The 22,314-nt window shown below is 43.8% G+C and overlaps 1 protein-coding gene across 2 annotated transcripts in view; it reads left to right on the top strand.

Moving 5' to 3' along the window:
* ttyh3a (tweety family member 3a) overlaps positions 1-22,314 on the top strand; it is a 63,886-nt gene that overhangs the window by 18,762 nt on the left and 22,810 nt on the right. For both annotated transcript variants that reach the window (XM_046330855.1, XM_046330857.1), the window contains exons 2-5: positions 2,772-2,941; positions 18,274-18,385; positions 18,616-18,836; positions 19,646-19,741. In XM_046330855.1, the coding sequence (XP_046186811.1) occupies positions 2,772-2,941; positions 18,274-18,385; positions 18,616-18,836; positions 19,646-19,741 (599 nt within the window). The remainder of the gene's footprint in view (positions 1-2,771; positions 2,942-18,273; positions 18,386-18,615; positions 18,837-19,645; positions 19,742-22,314) is intronic.

Here is a 22,314-nt window from a genome sequence, read left to right as displayed (position 1 = left end):
CAAAGGGCATAGCTAATAAACAGAGAGACCATCTCATTACCATGTGATTCCTCTGGGTGGTCAGTGTGTATCTGCTTTAATAGCCTCTCATTCCTTGCAGACTGGATGCGCAAGATAGCCTAGCGGTTAGAGAGTAGGGCCAGTAACCAAAAGGTTTGAAGCCCCGAGCCGGCAAGGTGGAAAAATCTGCCGTGTTGCCTTGATCAAAGGCAGTTAACCCCCAACAACAAATGCTCCCCGGGCTCTGATGATGTGGACGTCCCCCGCACCTCTCTGATTCAGAGGGTTTGTGTTAAATCGGAAGACACATTTCGGTTGAATGCATTGTTGTGCAACTGACTAGGTCAAATCAAATGTATTTATATAGCCCTTCGTACATCAGCTGATATCTCAAAGTGCTGTACAGAAACCCATCCTAAAACCCCAAACAGCAAGCAATGCAGGTGTAGAAGCACGGTGGCTAGGACAAACTCCCTAGAAAGGCCAAAACCTAGGAAGAAACCTAGAGAGGAACCAGGCTATGTGGGGTGGCCAGTCCTCTTCTGGCTGTGCCGGGTGGAGATTATAACAGAACATGGCCAAGATGTTCAAATGTTCATAAATGACCAGCATGGTTGAAATAATAATAAGGCAGAACAGTTGAAACTGGAGCTGCAGCACGGCCAGGTGGACTGGGGACAGCAAGGAGTCATCATGTCAGGTAGTCCTGGGGCATGGTCCTAGGGCTCAGGTCCTCCGAGAGAGAGAAAGAAAGAGAGAAGGAGAGAATTAGACAACGCACACTTAGATTCACACAGGACACCGAATAGGACAGGAGAAGTACTCCAGATATAACAAACTGACCCTAGCCCCCCGACACATAAACTACTGCAGCATAAATACTGGAGGCTGAGACAGGAGGGGTCAGGAGACACTGTGGCCCCATCCGAGGACACCCCCGGACAGGGCCAAACAGGAAGGATATAACCCCACCCACTTTGCCAAAACACAGCCCCCACACCACTAGAGGGATATCTTCAACCACCAACTTACCATCCTGAGACGAGGCTGAGTATAGCCCACAAAGATCTACGCCATGGCACAACCCAAGGGGGGGGGCGCCAACCCAGACAGGATGACCACATCAGTGAATCAACCCACTCAGGTGACGCACCCCTTCCAGGGACGGCATGAGAGAGCCCCAGTAAGCCAGTGACTCAGCCCCTGTAATAGGGTTAGAGGCAGAGAATCCCAGTGGAAAGAGGGGAACCGGCCAGGCAGAGACTGCAAGGGCGGTTCGTTGCTCCAGAGCCTTTCCGTTCCCCTTCCCGCTCCTGGGCCAGACTACACTCAATCATATGACCCACTGAAGAGATGAGTCTTCAGTAAAGACTTAAAGGTTGAGACCGAGTTTGCGTCTCTGATATGGGTAGGCAGACCATTCCATAAAAATGGAGCTCTATAGGAGAAAGCCCTGCCTCCAGCTGTTTGCTTAGAAATTCTAGGGACAATTAGGAGGCCTGCGTCTTGTGACCGTAGCGTACGTGTAGGTATGTACGGCAGGACCAAATCAGAGAGATAGGTAGGAGCAAGCCCATGTAATGCTTTGTAGGTTAGCAGTAAAACCTTGAAATCAGCCCTTGCTTTGACAGGAAGCCAGTGTAGAGAGGCTAGCACTGGAGTAATATGATCAAATTTTTGGGTTCTCGTCAGGATTCTAGCAGCCGTATTTAGCACTAACTGAAGTTTATTTAGTGCTTTATCCAGGTAGCCGGAAAGTAGAGCATTGCAGTAGTCTAACCTAGAAGTGACAAAAGCATAGATTAATCTTTCTGCATCATTTTTGGACAGAAAGTTTCTGATTTTTGCAATGTTACGTAGTAGGAAAAAAGCTGTCCTTGAAATGGTCTTGATATGTTCTTCAAAAGAGAGATCAGGGTCCAGAGTAACGCCGAGGTCCTTCACAGTTTTATTTGAGACGACTGTACAACCATTAAGATGAATTGTCAGATTCAACAGAAGATCTCTTTGTTTCTTGGGACCTAGAACAAGCATCTCTGTTTTGTCCGAGTTTAAAAGTAGAACGTTTGCAGCCATCCTTATGTCTGAAACACATGCTTCTAGCAAGGGCAATTTTGGGGCTTCACCATGTTTCATTGAAATGTACAGCTGTGTGTCATCCGCATAGCAGTGAAAGTTAACATTATGTTTTCGAATAACATCCCCAAGAGGTCAAATATATAGTGAAAACAATAGTGGTCCTAAAACGGAACCTTGACGAACACCTGCAATTTACAGTTGATTTGTCAGAGGACAAACCATTCACAGAGACAAACCGATATCTTTCCGACAGACAAGATCTAAACCAGGCCAGAACATGTCCGTGTTTACCAATTTGGGTTTCCAATCTCTCCAAAAGAATGTGGTGATCGATGGTATCAAAAGCAGCACTAAGGTCTAGGAGCACGAGGACAGATGCAGAGCCTCGGTCCGATGACATTAAAATGTCTACATTTCACGACTAGGTATGCCCTTTCCCCCAATATCATTCCAACAGGCAACAGCTATGCAGTAAAAATAATAATAATAAAATAGTCTAAATTAGTTCTAGGACCACAAAATGGATCCTGGATGCTTGGCTCCTGTATCTCTACATTCTACATAGTCTCTCTGAAAGCTTACACACATACAACAGCGGTTGTATATGTGTGTAATAACCGCAAAGCGTTTTGTTGCTATGAGTCATTATGTGTGTGAGGTGACGTCTCATCGCCCTCTTGTTCCCCCCTCAGTCCATCCTGCTGCTGGGAGGCGTGGCTCTAGCCTGCCTGGCCCTGGACCTCCTCTTCCTGCTCTTCTACTCCTTCTGGCTGTGCTGCCGGCGGAAGAAGAGCGAGGAGCAGCCCAACGCCGACTGCTGCTGCACCGCCTGGTGTGTCATCATCGCCACGCTTGTCTGCAGGTGAGTCCCGCGTGGAAAGATGTAAGGCTCTGATCACTCATTGGTTCACTACCCAAAAAACAGGCCTCGCTGTAATGAGGTGGGTCATCTCTAATTTCAACATGTAAAGCCTGGGACTGCAGATAACAATGCAAGGATTAGCCATGTTCACCATTACCGCTTAACCTCTTCGGATTAGCCATGTTCGCCAGCACCCCCTTAACCTCCTCGGATTAGCCATGTTCTCCAGCACCTCTTAACCTCCTCGGATTAGCCATGTTCACCAGAACCCCTTAACCTCCTCGGATTAGCCATGTTCTCCATTACCCCTTAACCTCCTCGGATTAGCCATGTTCACCATTACCCCTTAACCTCCTCGGATTAGCCATGTTCTCCAGCACCCCTTAACCTCCTCGGATTAGCCATGTTCACCAGCACCCCTTAACCTCCTCGGATTAGCCAAGTTCACTAGCACCCCTTAACCTCCTCGGATTAGCCATGTTCACCAGCACCCCTTAACCTTCTCGGATTAGCCATGCTCACCATTACCCCTTAACCTCCTCGGATTAGCCATGTTCACCATTACCCCTTAACCTCCTCGATTGGCCCTGTAAGCGTATTTCATGCATGATGGAGCAGTTTGTGCCTTTTTAATCTCCTTGATGCCTTTATCTAACACATTGCCAGCAGACTTGCTCTGAGATGAATGAGCACCACCCACAGTGTCATACGTGACTGGTTTTAAGACCTCACACATAGACGGCATAAGGGAATTTATTAAGGGTTTAACGGTACATGTATTCGTACCGAACCTTTAAAAACACAGTCTCTTGAGTACATTTCAGGCTATTCCGTTAAAACCGCTAGAGCCTTTGCTTACGTGTTAATCAACATTTTAATTTTAATTGGCGCATATCGAACTGTCCTTTTGTGAGGCGCTTAAGTTAATTATTTTTGTATGGTGGGGTTGATTAACCAGAATTGGAGGATCTTCATTCATCGTTTAAATCTCCAGTTTGGGAACATTTTGGCTTCCCAGTAGATTCCAGCGCCGATGGACAGAGAGTTGTGGATAAATGCCTAACAGTATGTCATTCTGCTCAAGGAGAATAGCCTATGCAGCTGCCAACACCTCATGTTGACGCCCCAGTATACTGGACCAAGACAGAAATGCTAAGAAATAACAACAACATAGTCTCCCCTCTGCATTCAAGCATTCTTTGGCAGCTGATTCTGACCTAGCCAAAGAAATCCCAAGAACGATTGGTAGACTGTTTTATTTTTTGCCGTCTTCGGATTATAACCCCGGACATGCGCCCATTCACGGTGGTTGAGAATGGGGGGTTTCAGCCCCTCTTAAAAAATGATCGAGAAACTATCACGGTGCGTTCATAACCAAGAGGGAAGGGTACATTTTATATTTACTGGGAAAAATCCACTTGAAGGGCCCTCCAACTGGTAATTAGTAGTTGGAACATTGTGAATGCTGAACATTGTGAATAGCATTTAATGTTCCCGCTGTACCGAAACCAAACTTAAACGTGACTCCAAAACCTCAATACGTACCGAACCGTGGGTTTGGGGGACCGTTAGACCCCTAGAATTTATGGATAGTTTACTCTGCCGGAGGCTGAGCTCTAAGGAGAGCAGAGCTGTGACCTGTCTCCGAGCTCATAATGGACACAGGAGGTATTTCACACACACACACACACACACACACACACACACACACACACACACACACACACACACACACACACACACACACACACACACACACACACACACACACACACACACACACACACACACACACACACACACACACACACACAGTCTGATGCCGCTTTTATTGTTTTTTTACACCTCTCCCCTTCTGAACTGAGGATACAAGAGCAGACCTTCATTTGACATTGGACTTCACAAACCATGGGTTGCATGCTGTGGTCTGGGGATGACAGACAGGACCCACACAATTCTTCTGAACTTTGACCTGTAAACTTAATCCCGTTGAGAAATGATTCTGTCTTTGTGTAGGCAAACAACTTCTCCGCAGTGGAAGGGATGTAGTGTTTAAGTTTGTGGTAGAGTGTAGCGTCTGAAAGCTGTTGGTTTAGTGTCTAACTACTGTGGTGAGATGGTATTCTCCTTACTTCATTGGAGCTCTCAATTGGAGGGTACTTGGGCACTTGCTGCTTTTCTTTAACCCCTTCCTTATCTGGTGTTTGCATTTTTTTAAGCAATCTTGCAGCTGTAAAATCTGCTGAAGCAGAGAATGAGAGGTGCACAGGGTTAAAAGGCTTGAAACCACAAATCCCTCTAGGTACTTTCTGCAGTCTGCCTCAAATGAAATAACCCTCAGTCACGGATACTTTTTTTTATGTCTAGGCTATTAGCTTTCCTTTCTTAGTCTAGGTTATCTAACTATTATACTTCTATTATATATCAACAGACAACGCTGCAACAAAAATCACATATGTTTAGTCTAACTAGGCCTAATCAAGGATAAGCCAGGTCTTTCTGGGATTCTCAATGAGTTTCTTGTGACTTCCTGGATTAACATATGTGGATGAATTATAGTGGGAGTGGTATTGATTTGTTTAAAGCTGATGAAGTGGTTGTTGTCTGACTGAGAGACGCTGTTATGAAGATGAGGACATATTTGATTCTATTTATGGAGTAAGTTGATGCCACAGAACACTGAATAAGTGGAACGAGGAATTTGGAGAGGCATTGTTGTGTCATGTAATCTGTATGATTATGAACAGTGAAGAGTTCACAGAACATTTTTTGTGGTCATGTGATGGGTCTCAGCTGTTATTTTTATTTATTTGATTTAACTAGGAAAGTCAACTGTTGAACAGCTCTAGACTGAACCACAACTTGTTTTAATGGCCAGCCATCCATATTTAGGCTTTAGTTTGCGTCATTGGTATACGCAAGTTCCTGTGCTGCACTGCAGTCAAAATTGCCATAGAATCATGCCCGTTTTCAGCGTCTCTGTCTGAAATGTTTGTTCCTTACCAAACACCATGCCAACGTCCCTATGCTCTGGGATAGACATGATAGCCGTGAGCTTGTGAGGCCTCGTCTCTGCAGGTAGTCCTCAAGCAATGTACTGGAAAGTCATGAAAAAGTTAGGAAAACAAAGGATCATGTGACAAATGAGCCCCCACGTAGTTTCCATGGCAACATTCTCTCAGAGGCCAACTCAGGACACAGAAGAAGACCCAGAGGACTGGCTCAGAGCAGGCAGAGGGATACTCAAGGACTCAGGTCGTTTGGAGTTGGAACCCTTTGAATGACAATAAAATGGTGGTGTATTTTCAGGAATTAGGCTACCCCAAGAATTCTGCAAAAGTGTCAATCTTGCAGAGCTAATCACACTAGATGGCCTACTATATAGTATTCAAGATCCTAGACATTTTCCATACGCACAAAACGCTTATTTCTCTCAAATATTGTGCGGAAATTTGTGTACATCGATGTTAGTGAGCATTTCACCTTTATCATGTCAAGAAGCTGATTAAACGGCATGATCATTACACAGGTGCGCCTTGTGCTGAGGACAATAAAATGTGCAGTGTTGTCACACAACACAATGCCACAGATGCCTAAAGTTTTGATGGAGCATGCAATTGGCATGCTGACTGCAGGAATGTCCAACAGAGCTGTTGCAGGATAATTTAATGTTAATTTCTCTACCACAAGCCACCTCCAACATTTTATAGAATTTGTCAGTACTGTGCTGAGGAGTATTTATGTCTGTAATAAAGCCCTTTTGTGGGGAAAAACTCATTCTGATTGGCTGAGCATGGCTCCCATGGCTGCGTCCCTGCCCAGTCATGTGAAATCTAAGATTATTTATTTATTTCAATTGACTGATTTCCTTCTATGAACTGTAACCCAGTAAAATATTTGAAATGTTGCATTTTATATTTTTGTACAGTATACTTCAATGGGATGGCAAAGTATCACATTGGGCTAAATGCTAAGGACAGTATGCCCTGTCACTATCAAAATAGTAGCTCTGTGTCTAGTACAGTGGGAAACCAGACCAAACTGTTGTCTGTTTCTGAGTCCTTCCTTCCAGAGTCCCTGATTTACACGGCTGTCTGGAAGAACGAGTCCACCCGCAGTCGCACAGACAAGCTTTGGAATCCCTGGGTCTCACAAAGGGTCATGTTCTGAGTGGCAGTGACAGATAAGTGAATGAACAGTGCTGTCTGTCAAAATAATGGACCTAGAATTCCTAGAAAAACCTTCCTTTTTTGATTATGCAGCCCCTTTGTGAGTGATCTCTGAAGACAAAGCTACTCTAGAGTGGCCACTCCCCGTATTTATGACTGATGAAGGGTTTTTCGTCGTCTCACCTCAGTCTCCATCCGTCTGGGATAGGCACTTCCCAGCCTTCTGTTTCAAGGTGCTGGGACCCAGATGGAGGATGGTACCTCTCCCTGAACTGTAATTGCATCTCTGGCTGAATCTGAATGATGGATATCTCGCCTCCCTGAACCCCCAGTGAGTAATGACAGTCTGCACCTGCTGTTGCCATAACAGTGAGCTTCTGGAGTCTCTCTGCCTACCTCTCTGGCCCTGCCCCTCCTGTGAAAATGAAACCATCCACATGATGCAAGTCTCTGCAAGCCCAGGCAGCTGAAAATATTTCTTCCCGGCTGTGGGAGTCTTATCGACTCCCATCTATGCTTGTAAGGAGAAGAGATTCACCGAAAACTCACTTCGCCCTGCCCTCCTTTCACAGGCTGAGAGGGTCTCTCCCTATTGGGAAGGAGCACAAGCCATAAAAAAAGGTATAGGCCTATTTTAACATTGAAAAGGCTTTGCCTGAATTAACTCAAATGATCGATGATGTGACATTCCTACATACAAGTATATACCGTGACATTCTTCATTTAATAAAACAAACATTTGAATATAGTTTTTATAATGTGTGCACTATAAAAAAAGAAACACCGGTAGCAATTCACAGATTTCACGCTTGTAAATCGGTAGCCGATATGAACAAAACCTTTTAAACAGGTCAACATTCACAAAACTGCTGGGCCAGACGGATTACCAGGACGTGTACCCCGTTCCGCTAGCGGAACCCCTCGCCAACAGCCAATGAAATTGCAGGGCGCCAAATTCAATCAACAGAAATCTCATAATTCAAATTTCTCAAACATACAAGTATTAGACACCATTTTAAAGATGCAATTCTCCTTAATCCAACAACAGTGTCCGATTTCAAAAAAGCAAAACATATCATTATGTTAGGTCAGCAACTAGTCACAGAAAGCATACAGCGATTTCACGGTAAAGTCTACACTTGTTTAGTCAGCCACCAGTATTTAGTCAGCTACCAATTGTGCAAGTTCTCCCACTTAAAAAGATGAGAGGCCTGTAATTTTCATCATAGGTACACTTCAACTATGACAGACAAAACGAGAAGGAAAAAAATCCAGATAATCACATTGTAGGATTTTTAATGAATTTATTTGCAAATTATGGTGGAAAATAAGTATTTGGTCACCTACAAACAAGCAAGATTTCTGGCTCTCACAGACCTGGCTCTCACAGATCTTCTTTAAGAGGCTCATCTGTCCTCCACTCGTTACCTGCATTAATGGCACCTGTTTGAACTTGTTATCAGTATAGAAGACACCTGTCCACAACCTCAAACAGTCACACTCCAAACTCCACTATGGCCAAGACCAAAGAGCTGTCAAAGGACACCAGAAAAAAAATTGTAGACCTGCACCAGACTGGGAAGACTGAATCTGCAATAGGTAAACAGCTTGGTTTGAAGAAATCAACTATGGGAGCAATTATTAGGAAATGGAAGACATACAAGACCACTGATAATCTCCCTCGATCTGGGGCTCCACACATGATCTCACCCCGTGGGGTCAAAATGATCACAAGAACGGTGAGCAAAAATCCCAGAACCACACGGGGGGACCTAGTGAATGACCTGCAGAGAGCTGGGACCAAAATAACAAAGCCTACCATCAGTAACGCACTACGCCGCCAGGGACTCAAATCCTGCAGTGCCAGACGTACTGACTTAAGCAGGGGAACACATGTCCAGGCCCGTCTGAAGTTTGCTAGAGAGCATTTGGATGATCTAGAAGAAGATTGGGAGAATGTCATATGGTCAGGTGAAACCAAAATATAACTTTTTGGTAAAAACTCAACTTGTCGTGTTTGGAGGACAAAGAATGCGGAGTTGCATCCAAAGAACACCATACCTACTATGAAGCATGGAGGTGGAAACATCAGGCTTTGGGGCTGTTTTTCTGCAAAGGGACCAGGACGACTGATCCGTGTATAGGAAAGAATGAATGGGGCCATGAATCGTGAGATTTTGAGTGAAAACCTCCTTCCATCAGCAAGGGCATTGAACATGAAACGTGGCTGGGTCTTTCAGTATGACAATGATCCCAAACACATCGCTCGGGCAACGAAGGAGTGGCTTCGTAAGAAGCATTTCAAGGTCCTGGAGTGGCCTAGCCAGTCTCCAGATCTCAACCCCATAGAAAATCTTTGGAGGGAGTTGAAAGTCCGTGTTGCCCAGCAACAGCCCCAAAACATCACTGCTCTAGAGGAGATCTGCATGGAGGAATGGGGCAAAATACCAGCAACGGTGTGTGAAAACCTTGTGAAGACTTACAGAAAATGTTTGACCTCTGTCATTGCCAACAAAGGGTATATAACAAAGTATTGAGAAACTTTTGTTATTGACCAAATTCTTATTTTCCACCATAATTTGCAAATAAATTCATTAAAAATCCTACAATGTGATTTTCTAAAAAATAATTCTTATTTTGTCTGTCATAGTTGAAGTGTACCTATAATGAAAATGACAGGCCTCTCATCTTTTTAAGTGGGAGAACTTGCACAATTGGTGGCTGACTAAATACTTTTTTGCCCCACTGTATATATATTATATTATTTGAATAGTGAAAATATTTAAAATGCCCATCCCTAGTCTGTGTACATGGAAGCCTTTTTGGAAGGGGAGAAAACAAATCCATTCTTCCATTAATGATAGAAACAGTAACCAAAGTAGTGGGTGGTTTTGTAACAGAGACCCACTGTGGAGCCAAAGTGAATCTTAACTGTCATATGCACTTTGTGTTGTGTGTTTAATAATCTGCCAATAAAGATTTGGGAGGATGAGGAAACGGCTCCTTCAGCTTTAATTTAGAAGAGCTTTGTGTTGTGGGTTCAGCCCCCAGACCACCCAAACAAGTAAACAGTTTAGCCTGTTTCCTCTATTTGTTTAGTACTTCTCAGGTCATGGCATCATTGTCTACACAGAGGCCCAGCCAGGAGTCTCAAGGCGCTGAAATGGAAGTCGTTCTGCTCATCTAGGGACGCACAGACGGACACACACACAGACAGCAAACTGTAGACAGTCACTGTCTGTAGCTCGTACATAGATGATCAAAGCGGAAATAGGAAAGCAGCCGCAAACGTAGAGAAAAATGGCCTCGTGGCAGGAGAAAGAAGGAAGGACAGACAGACGGAGAGATATTAAAAAGGGCCGATATATTCTGCTCATGATCTTAGTCAGTGTTTTCCTGTTGGCCTGTTGACCACATGGAAAAAGAGGCCTCGGCTCTTCACGGATCCACCCAAATAAATGCAATAAGTCTGTTTAATGTATTGCACTGCGTTCAAGGACACCTTTAAGAATCCAACCATCTGCTTTGTGCAGTTTATGTTCAGCATTGTGGAGGTGTGAAAACACAGCCTTAAAAAAAAAGAATCCACTACAAATCTGCCTGGAAACAAAGCCTATTCTCTCATGTATAGATGAGACCATCATTGTAAATAAGAATTTCTTCTTAACTGACTTGCCTAGTTAAATAAAGGTTAAATAAATAAATAAAATATCTATAATAATGACTTTAAGTAATCCTCTGGAATTTGCCTGTTAGGCCAGATACTTGTATAAGCATGCAGTCAAGTCGCTCTGGATAAGAGCGTCTGCTAAATGACTTAAATGTAAATGTAAATGTCATGAGAAGGGGAAGAACAACATGAGAGCAGAGCGAAGAACTCCCACGCATACAGAAAACTGAGTAATGTCTTTACAAATGGAGGATGCCCAAGAGAGAGAGAGACATTAAAAGCTTCCATATCCCCAATAAAGAGTTAATTTATATGGGAGAGCTTGTGAAATCCAAGCATGAGCTTCTTTGCTGACTCAATTCCTGTTTTTGCCACTGTAACACTGGGCTTCGCCGACTCCTGTTTTCACTTCCCCTGAGTTGGATCAGTTCAGAGCCATCTTGTTGGATTCAGCTGAAATCACTGCAGAGCGGCGCACAAAAGCATGGAGACTTGATGAGCATGTGGGCTGCATGACAATTACTCTCTCCCTGTGTGTCGTCGACTGTGTCGTCGTTGTGTGTGTGTGTGGTGAGAGCGCAAGCAAAGTGGGATTAGAGCAGTGAGTAAAAATGCCCTGTGCGGTATGTTGCATTAAACTGAATTGACATGAATGACAGGCAGTATAAGTTTATGGTCCAACTGTCATGAAACTTGAGAGAATCTTGATGCATTTTTTCTGACGTCTTGCACAAAGCTCATGATTTGAGGGAGTCCTCACAGTCACATGCCCATGCCCTAACCCACCTGGACAAGAGGAATACCTATGTGAGAATGCTGTTCATCGACTACAGCTCGGCATTCAACACCATAGTACCATCCAAGCTCGTCATCAAGCTCGAGACCCTGGGTCTCGACCCCGCCCTGTGCAACTGGGTACTGGACTTCCTGACGGGCCGCCCCCAGGTGGTGAGGGTAGGCAACAACATCTCCTCCCCGCTGATCCTCAACACGGGGGCCCCACAAGGGTGCGTTCTGAGCCCTCTCCTGTACTCCCTGTTCACCCACGACTGCGTGGCCACGCACGCCTCCAACTCAATCATCACGTTTGCGGACGACACAACAGTGGTAGGCTTGATTACCAACAACGACGAGACGGCCTACAGGGAGGAGGTGAGGGCCCTCGGAGTGTGGTGTCAGGAAAATAACCTCACACTCAACGTCAACAAAACTAAGGAGATGATTGTGGACTTCAGGAAACAGCAGAGGGAACACCCCCCTATCCACATCGATGGAACAGTAGTGGAGAGGGTAGCTAGTTTTAAGTTCCTCGGCATACACATCACAGACAAACTGAATTGGTCCACTCACACTGACAGCGTCGTGAAGAAGGCGCAGCAGCGCCTCTTCAACCTCAGGAGGCTGAAGAAATTTGGCTTGTCACCAAAAGCACTCACAAACTTCTACAGATGCACAATCGAGAGCATTCCAGGGGGGGTTGTAATCACCGCCTGGAACGGCAACTGCTCCGCCCTCAACCGTAAGGCTCTCCAGAGGGTAGTGAGGACTGCACAACGCATCACCGGGGGCAAACTACCTGCCCTCCAGGACACCTACACCACCCGTTGTTACAGGAAGGCCATAAAGATCATCAAGGACATCAACCACCCGAACCACTGCCTGTTCACCTCGCTATCATCCAGAAGGCGAGGTCAGTACAGGTGCATCAAAGCTGGGACCGGGAGACTGAAAAACAGCTTCTATCTCAAGGCCATCAGACTGTTAAACAGCCACCACTAACATTGAGTGGCTGCTGCCAACACACTGTCATTGACACTGACCCAACTCCAGCCACTTTAATAATGGGAATTGATGGGAAATTATGTAAATATATCACTAGCCACTTTAAACAATGCTACCTTATATAATGTTACTTACCCTACATTATTCATCTCATATGCATATGTATATACTGTACTCTACATCATCGACTGCATCCTTATGTAATACATGTATCACTAGCCACTTTAACTATGCCACTTTGTTTACTTTGTCTACACACTCATCTCATATGTATATACTGTACTCGATACCATCTACTGTATGCTGCTCTGTACCATCACTCATTCATATATCCTTATGTACATATTCCTTATCCCCTTACACTGTGTATAAGACAGTAGTTTTGGAATTGTTAGTTAGATTACTTGTTGGTTATCACTGCATTGTCGGAACTAGAAGCACAAGCATTTCGCTACACTCGCATTAACATCTGCTAACCATGTGTATGTGACAAATAAAATTTGATTTGATTTGATCCTCTCTCACTCCTGTTACGTTTTGGCTGCTTAATTTGAGGATGTCGAGATTAAAGGAGTTGTTGCTGCTTGCCTAATTTAAGATGATGGAAATCCCACGCAATAACCTAGGAAGCAGAACTGCCTTTCATGTAAATCTGTTTTTAGGCTTGACATTGAGTATGCGATAACATCTCTCTGGTTTGTCTTCAGCCTGCTGTAAACGCACTGTGCTGGTTCGATGACAGGGAGATGGAACTCAGATATGTCATTTCTGGCATTGTCTTTTTGAACACCCAAACGTAAAGCACTGTAATGTTACAAACTCAAACTATCAGGGCTAGAGGTCGACCGATTAATCGGAATGGCCAATTAATTAGGGACGATTTCAAGTTTTCATAACAATCGGAGATCGGTATTTTTGGACACTGATTTGGCCTAATTCTATTTTTTTACACCTTTATTTAAAATGTATTTAACTAGGCAAGTCAGTTAAGAACACATTCTTATTTTCAATGATGGCCTAGGAACGGTGGGTTAACTGCCTTGTTCAGGGACAGAACGACAGATTTTCACCTTGTCAGCTCATGGGATCCAATCTTGCAACCTTACAGTTAACTAGTCCAACGCTATAACCACCTGCCTCTCGTTGCACTCCACGAGGAGACTGCCTGTTACACGAATGCAGTAAGCCAAGGTAAGTTGCTAGCTAGCATTAAACTTATCTCATAAAAAATAATCAATCAATCATAATCACTAGTTAACTACACATGGTTGATGATATTAGTAGTTTATCTAGCGTGTCCTGCTTTGCATATAATCTGACTGAGCATACAAGTATCTGACTGAGCGGTGGTAGGCAGCAGCAGGATCGTAAGCATTCATTCAAACAGCACCTTCGTGCGTTTTGCTCTTCGTTGTGCGTCAAGCATTGCGCTGTTTATGAATTCATGCCTATCAACTCCCGAGATGAGGCTGGTGTAGCCGATGTGAAATGGCTAGCTAGTTAGCGTGTTGCTAACGTAGCGTTTCAACCGTCACTCGCTCTGAGTCTTGGGAGTGGTTTTTCTCCTTCCTCTGCATGGGTAACACTGCTTCGAGGTTGGCTGTTGTCATTCTGTTCCTGGTTCGAGCCCAGGGAGGAGTGAGGAGAGGGACGGAAGCTATACTGTTACCCTGGCAATACTAAAGTGCCTATAAGAACATCCAATAGTCAAAGGTTAACCTCTAGTGACACCCCATCCCGTGAACGGGAACGTTGTCATCATCTGACACTAATTAGCATAACGCAACGGACATAAATCTTCCTAGAAAATCTTCCTATTCATGAAAATCACAAGTGATATATATTGGAACACAGCTTAGCCTTTTGTTAATCATCCTGTCATCTCAGAATGTCAAAATATGCTTTACAGCCAAAGCTAGACAAGCATTTGTTTGTTTATCAATAGCCTAGCATAGCATTATGCCTTGCTAGCAGCAGGCAACCTTGTCACGAAAATCAGAAAAGCAATCAAATTAAATCGTTTACCTTTGAACTTCGGATGTTTTCACTCACGAGATTCCCAGGTAGATAGCCAAAGATTATTTTTTGTAGGCGAAATAGCTTTGTTTGTTCTTCACGTTTGGCTGAGAAATCGACCGGAAATTGTGGTCACGACAACGCCAAAAAAGATTCCAAATTAGCTCCATAATATCGACAGAAACATGGCAAACGTTGTTTATAATCAATCCTCAAGGTGTTTTTCAAATATTTATTCGATAATATATCAACCGGGACAATTGGTTTCTCAGTAGAAGCGGTTGGAATAATGGCTACCTCTGTATTTTACGCAAGAATTTCTCTGGGAGCATCAGGCGACCACTTGCGCAATGAAGCCGCCTACGGGTATTCTTCAACATAAATGCGTAAAACTACGTCACAATGCTGTAGACACCTTGGGGAATACGTAGAAAGCGTAATCTGGTTGATAGGGCATTCACAGCTCAATAGGGATGCATCGGAACGCAGGACTTTCAAAAAGATGAGTCACTTCCGGATTGGATTTTTCTCAGGCTTTCGGCTGTAAGATCAGTTCTGTTCTACTCACAGACAATATTTTTACAGTTTTGGAAACTTTAGTGTTTTCTATCCTAAGCTGTCAATTATATGCATATTCTAGCATCTTGTCCTGACAAAATATCCCGTTTAATTTGGGAATGTTATTTTTCCAAAAATGAAAATACTGCCCCCTAGTACCAACAGGTTAATGAAATACAAATGGTATAGAGGGAAATAGTCCCATAATAACTACAACCTAAAACTTCTTACCTGGGAATATTGAAGACTCATGTTAAAAGGAACCACCAACTTTCATATGTTCTCATGTTCTGAGCAGGGAACTTAAACATTAGCTTTCTTACATGGCGCATATTGCACTTTTAATTTTTTCTCCGAAACTTTTGTTTTTGCATTATTTAAACCAAATTGAACATGTTTCATTATTTATTTGAGGCTAAATTGATTTTATTGATGTATTATATTAAGTTAAAATAAGTGTTCATTCAGTATTGTTGTAATTGTCATTATTACAAATAAATAATAAAAAATGGCCGATTTAATCGGTATCAGCTTTTGTTTGGTCGTCCGATAATCGGTATAGGTGTTGAAAAATCATAATCGGTCGACCTCTAATCAGGGATGTCGAAGAGAACACTAAACCAACAAACTAGTGGGGCTGTTGTGTATTTAATCACTGTCTGGTTTTCCTGTTTGAAGTTTCCACCACAGTTTACCAGTCCCCAGAGGGAGATGTGCTTTGTTTGCCCTGATCACAAACCCATAGCTCCAGCTCACCTTTCCATCCTTCAGAGTATGAGAGAAAGAGATTGCCCTAGTTAGCAGCAGATCAGGAAATTGCCAATCCCATCCACTCATTGGATGCAGGGTGAAGAGGAGTGGACTGGCTCCCATTTTAACAGGAGGTGTTTCCCTTGTCAACATGCCATTTGATTTAATCCCCTCTGACGTCAGATGCTCTTGTGTAAAGAGGACTGGGGAGAGGGACTGGGGATGTTATGTCACAGGCATGAAGGGGGGGGGGTGATTTTATGCAGGGGGTGATTGAAAGGCTTTCTCCAGGTTTGTTCTGAGGTAGTTTACCTTGCTTATGTCTAATGATTGACTCTGCTTCTTTCTCTCCTCCCTGAGATAATTGTCGTATTGTACAGCTTTAACTTTGCTCAAAAGTGGTTGCCATGGCAATGTCATAAGTCATTGATGGTGCGTCAATGTGATATCACTGTTGCTGTGGCTGAATCGTAGAATTCAGTTCGACTCTGTGTTTAGAGATATTCTCCTCATCTGTCCTTGAAGATTCTCTACTTCAACTGAGACATTATGTTGAATGAGCCTAGTGTCTGTTGATGTAGCCTAGTTATTGCTGCAGCCTTAAATGCATGACATGCAAACTTCTCTTTTGAAATGTTCAAGGTTTTGTTTACGACTACTGCAATGGCCTGGTCTTGGCTCCATTGGTGCTGAACAAGCTAGATGTTTATCAATGCCAGAGGAACCCTTTGTTTGGCCTTACCCCAGACTCACACCCTATACAGATCATCCTGGCAGATGTACTGCCTTGCAGGAATGATGGGAACTCTGCTACGGCTGCAGGAAACCATGTAACCATAGCCTTAGGAAGATCAACGGAACGTACCTGCTGTTAACATACTGTAGGATAATCTACAGTGAAGCTTTGAAATCCTGCAATACAATGTTAAAAGCCAGTCTGTTTGACCAGAACGTCTCTTTTGATACACTGCCCTCAGACCTTCCATCTTGCTTGTACAGTCTCTCCAACTGCCGTATCATGATATTGGCCTATTTGCTTTAGTTTATAGTGCTGAAGGACTCTCTGTATGGAGCCTGTCCTCCATCTGATGTCATGTCTGTGAACTGTAAATGGACTGTCCTTTACATGGAACGCTCCTCCAGTTTGCATGTGTTCAGCTGAGAGTGGCCATATGGTCAATAGGCTATTGTTTGGGCTGGCTGTGTGGTTCGGCAGTCTCTCAGTTAGCAGGGAGGCAGTGATTGTGACGCCTATTCAACTGCTCACAATGGGATGGAATTAGAGAATATTGATTATTTTTTAAATTATGTTATTATTGTAAATCTCCAAAGTAAGCTTTTTGTTAATATGTGCATTTTTGCGTCATGCCGATAAAGCAAATTGAATTGAGAGAGAGAGAGATATAGTGACCCCTGGTGGTGAGGTATTTGTTTCCCAAGGGGGAAAGAGGTTCAAAGTAGTGACAACTCCTCCTTAGACAAGGATACCTGATATCATTCTCATTGTTGATTCAAATAATTACCCCCCCCCACACACACACACACACACACACACACACACACACACACACACACACACACACATATGTATTGTGCAACAGTCTCACTCTCACCAGGTCTTCAGTTCCTTACGAGTTTCTTGGGTTTCACTGTTGAGGAATATTCAATTGCATTCTAATCTAAAGGACAACACAGACTTCTAAAAGCCAGCTGGTAGTAGTTTTTAGTAGGTTGTTTATATTTGGAATGTTAATGTAAGTAATTAGATATTCAGCGTTGGATATTGCCACCTCTCATGCATTTGATTCCACTTGTTTATAGGTTAGTTCATTGGTCCCCATGCCTGTCTTGACCAGTGGTTCCCAACCTTTTTTGGCAACGGTACCACCATCTGAATTTTGCTCTGCCCAGAGTACCCCTGAAGTATCCCCTAATGTGCATTTTACCAGTAGACCTATGGTCTCACGAGTCTTCTCAAGTACCCCCTGTGGATAGACCAAGTACCCCCAGGGCTCCTGGTAATCCTGGTTGGGAAGCACTGGTCTAGCACTAGCTGGGAGGCAGTAGGTCTTTGTGATTGCCAGGGCGGCTCCCCCTATAATCTCCGGCCTCCATGAATGGGCAAGGGTTGATCTCCTGTGTCAGTGCAGCCTTTGTCAGCTCTATGGTGGGGCTCTGGGCATTGCTGACCCATTCCTCTTGGTTGCTATGGATTCTGTATAGAGAGGCTTTCTGCTGGAGCTCAATGCTGCCTGTTCAGTGGCATCTATCCCTGGCAGGAGTTGACGCAGGGTTCACATGCCTACCCGCTTCGTCTGTCTGTCTGCCGTGCTATGCCGACCTCTCTTCCTCCTCCTAACCTCTTCCTCCCCTTTGTCTCCCTTCAGCGCCGGCATTGCTGTTGGTTTCTATGGGAACGGAGAGACCTGTGACGGAGTGAACAGGCTGACGTACTCCCTGCGCCACGCCAACCGCACGGTGGCAGGAGTGCAGAAACTGGTAATGCTCAGAACTCTGATTGAAACGATGACATCCCAGCAAAATCTCTACTGTCACAGCCATAACATGGGCTGGGTCCACCATTCAGTCATCATACTGTTGGTCACTATAAGGAGCAGTGATTCCCCTGCTAACCCCACGTAGATACGATATAATAAACACTATTGATTTTGTCTATCCCCCTAAGGAGTGGGTTGTTTGTGATGTCCCTCCCTGTGCCTACTACCTAGGTATCAGACGGCACGGGCTCCCTGAAGCAGACGGTGGATGGCAGTCTGGGGCAGCTGGAGGGCCAGTACGCCAAGCACACAGACTATCTGTCTATCATTCAGAAGCTGCAGGGCCAGCTGGATGAGCTGGTGAGGCAGATGGTGGAGATCCCCTTCTGGGGCAACAGAGACATCTCCCTGGAGGAGCTGGCCGTCAACATCGAGCTCTACGACTGGTACAGGTGAGAGATGGACAGACTTGGGAGGCTCAATATATGACATCTCAGGGCATAAAATGTCTATTGTTCACCAAAACCGTTACCAGAACTGAGGCCTGTTTGTTTTAGTACATTGTTTGTCTATTGTAGGTGAATGTAGTTGGAGTTTGTTTTCCTGTCTTATTGTATTTTTCATTGCTTGTATTTCAAGTTGGGGATGAGGGAGTTTTTATTATTACCGTTGCTACTTTTGCTGCTGCCTCATTTACATACAGGAGCTCACAGCAACCTGGGTTTAATGGAGTGTGAACAGAACTACACAGCTTCCACTCAGAGGAATCCTGCACTACAGGATTAGCAGTTTATGCGACCAGTACGTCATCCCTCGTAGATGTATGTTTATGCTGGTGTCGTGCTGCATAATTCTACTGCCAGGCCTTTTAGAGAAAGAATCATCTCAGTTGATACTCAACAGTGGAAACACCTTTACAGTTAAATCAGTCTGATTCAGCAGCCGGCCCTACCTGCTACTTCCTCTCGACATCTCAAACACTTCCTCCCTCAGCATCTCGCAGGGGGTGAAGTGGTCTTCAGATCACATATTTTAGTTTGATGTATGTTTGAAGCCATCCCCATGTTTGTATCCCTTTGATTTCTTTAGCAGTACCGATGTCATTTGTACACTGGTCATAGATAACTTCTCGTGTTTTTTCTTGCTGTACTGTGCTGCGTTTGTCAGCAGGTGTTTGGGTTTCTTCAGTCAGTCTGTCTATAGTTCTGTTGTGTTTGTGGTTGAGTGTTGGTTTTGTGACTTTTGTTGTTTTCCACCTCAGGTGGCTGGGCTACTTAGGCCTGCTGCTTTTCAACATCCTCATCTGCCTGCTGGTGCTGTTTGGCCTCATTCGCAACTCCAAGGGAACACTTATTGGGTGAGTCCTACCATGTGAGGGAGTGGACCAAAAAGAACTGTGGGGAGCGGGACCATATTCTGCTAGGCCATATATTTATAGCAATTGTCATGCTATTGAAATATTTAAATCAAATGAAAGCCTCCAATGTGTCAGAGGTTTTATCTCATGTATCACTTTGTACGCCCGTTGCAAATTACGTTTGACTGTACGCTGAATAACCTTGTCATTGCGATTATGTGAGACGAATTCACGCTTCACAAAGTGTCAGCCAGTCACAGTCCATTTGGCACGGGCTTTAAAACTAACCTCTCAGAAAATTCCTCTGTCTCAACTCTTGACGACTCTGCAGGACCGTATGTTAGATCGTTTTTTAAAAGGCATCAAGGACACAAGCTCAGCGCTGCCTGCCCTCCTCTTCAGTCCTTCCCCTTCTATTTCATTTAATGATCTGTGACTGTGGATACAGCGGGGTCAGTTTGGGTGGCTCATTGTCATGCGAGTCAGTTCCAGAGCATTGGGCTTCATGGGTCCCCCTCCTATCCCTCCTATGTCCTTTCATCTCACACATCCTCAGTGAATCAGACCCAGGTCATCCTCATGCCCTGCCCAGAGACCAATGAAGGGGTACTTCCTCTGACATAATTAAACCTAACTCTCCTTGTGAGATGAGGGAAACATTATTCCAAGTCCCTGTGGGTGTTTAGGGTTGAAATCAAGGTTTCCTTTTTTATAGCTCAACATTAAACCCACCAGCATTTTATTTAGATCAGTCAAAATGTGTAATAGCCTTCGTTTGGGGTTAAGGCTAAGCAACTCCCAGTCCAAGGCAATGTTCCCTCATTTTTTTTGCAGCATTGAGAACATTTTTGTCTCCTTGGTGCAAACTTGAATGTTTTGAAAATTCTGTGCAACTTCCAGTGCGTTTTTACTGTGTCAACTGAGGCTGTACCCAGTTTTTTGGTTAATTTTAACAGTGGCCAAGTGGGCTACTTGTGGCCAAGTGGGCTACTTGTGGCCTACAGTGGCTGTTTGATCATAATGTTGGCCTACCAGAGTGGCCTACCATTAAAAAAAAACAATGGAGAAAATGCATCCCATAACATTTTAGCATGGGAATAACAATTGAAATACCTGTTCTATCATACAGGCCTACATTCCATGAGACTTTTGAAAACATGCAGGGCTTGACATTAACCTGTTTTGGCTACTTGTCCTTCAGACAAGGAGGTGTCTGGAACTGTTGTTGTATTGTGTTTGATGCAAAAGGCCACTTTACAAAATAAAATGGATTAGACAAAAATATATGCTACCCTCTGCAATATTGCCTACTTAGCTTATTCAAGTCTGTCTTAAAATACAATATTGAAGCCATTAAAAAAAATAGATCTTTACCTGACTCGCTTTTCAAAGAGTGCTAGAAATATACACATGTTGTGAAGGCTGGGAATTGCCAAGGACCTCACAATACAATGTTTCATGGTTAGGTGCCAATATGATATGTATTGCGATTCTCACGATTCTATATGTATTAGTGATTCGATATTGTCATTTTATTGCATTCAGAACATATTGCTCACAAGGGAGAGCCATGAGAAAATGAGTTTCGAACAGTCATGGAAATAAAAGTGCATAAAACAAATGGGCTCCCTGTTAATAAAGAAGATTGAGAATCGGCTATGAAGGACAAGTACTGGAGTTGTGCAGGTACAGCCAACTAGCGCAAAAATTAATAATTGCGATTGTCAAAACGATACGAAATATCATAAATAATATATCGGATATGTAACTATCGATTTTTTTTCCCCATCAATAGTTTTGTGCTCTTGTAGGAAACAATCACTCCTTCATTGCTTACCAAAAATGTGCTACAGTATTATTTGGCAAAAAAACTCACTAACTATCAAAGTATAGGCCTATGAACAAATGTGCTAGAGTTATCCCCGACGGGGGGGGGGGGATTATTTACATTACATTTAAGTCATTTAGCAGACGCTCTTATCCAGAGCGACTTACAAATTGGTGCATTCACCTTATGACATCCAGTGGAACAGTCACTTTACAATAGTGCATCTAAATCTTAAAGGGGGGGGGGGGTGAGAGGGATTACTTATCCTATCCTAGGTATTCCTTAAAGAGGTGGGGTTTCAGGTGTCTCCGGAAGGTGGTGATTGACTCCACTGTCCTTATAATAAACTTTGTCACCCGAGAGTTGCCTGTTCTTTCGACCAATCTATTGGTCAGAATTTTTAAACATGTATTTTTCATAAATAGACACGTCCTATGTGTGTTAATCAAATCAACGATATGCATTGTGCCAGACTTGCTGCTCTATCATCAACAGAGTTTATCGATCTGTCCGTGTTGTTGAAGATGCAACATAATTACAACCATTTCTGACTGAAAAGTTCTGTTACCTAAATCCCTAATTTGTTTAGGAAAAACATGACCAACTTGCTTGACCCTTGCTCTTAACGTGACACGTGTATGCATCGGATGCATGTGACCAACAGGCCCTAACCTATAGCATATCATAATTACATCAATCAATTAGTTATAACAAACTCTGAACACCGTAGCACATGACAGCAAAA

The sequence above is a fragment of the Oncorhynchus gorbuscha genome, linkage group LG26, assembly GCF_021184085.1.
Source record: "Oncorhynchus gorbuscha isolate QuinsamMale2020 ecotype Even-year linkage group LG26, OgorEven_v1.0, whole genome shotgun sequence".
NCBI classification, from domain to species: domain Eukaryota; kingdom Metazoa; phylum Chordata; class Actinopteri; order Salmoniformes; family Salmonidae; genus Oncorhynchus; species Oncorhynchus gorbuscha.
Note: the sequence above shows the minus strand (reverse complement) of the source record. Positions and strands in the feature narration are given on the sequence as shown.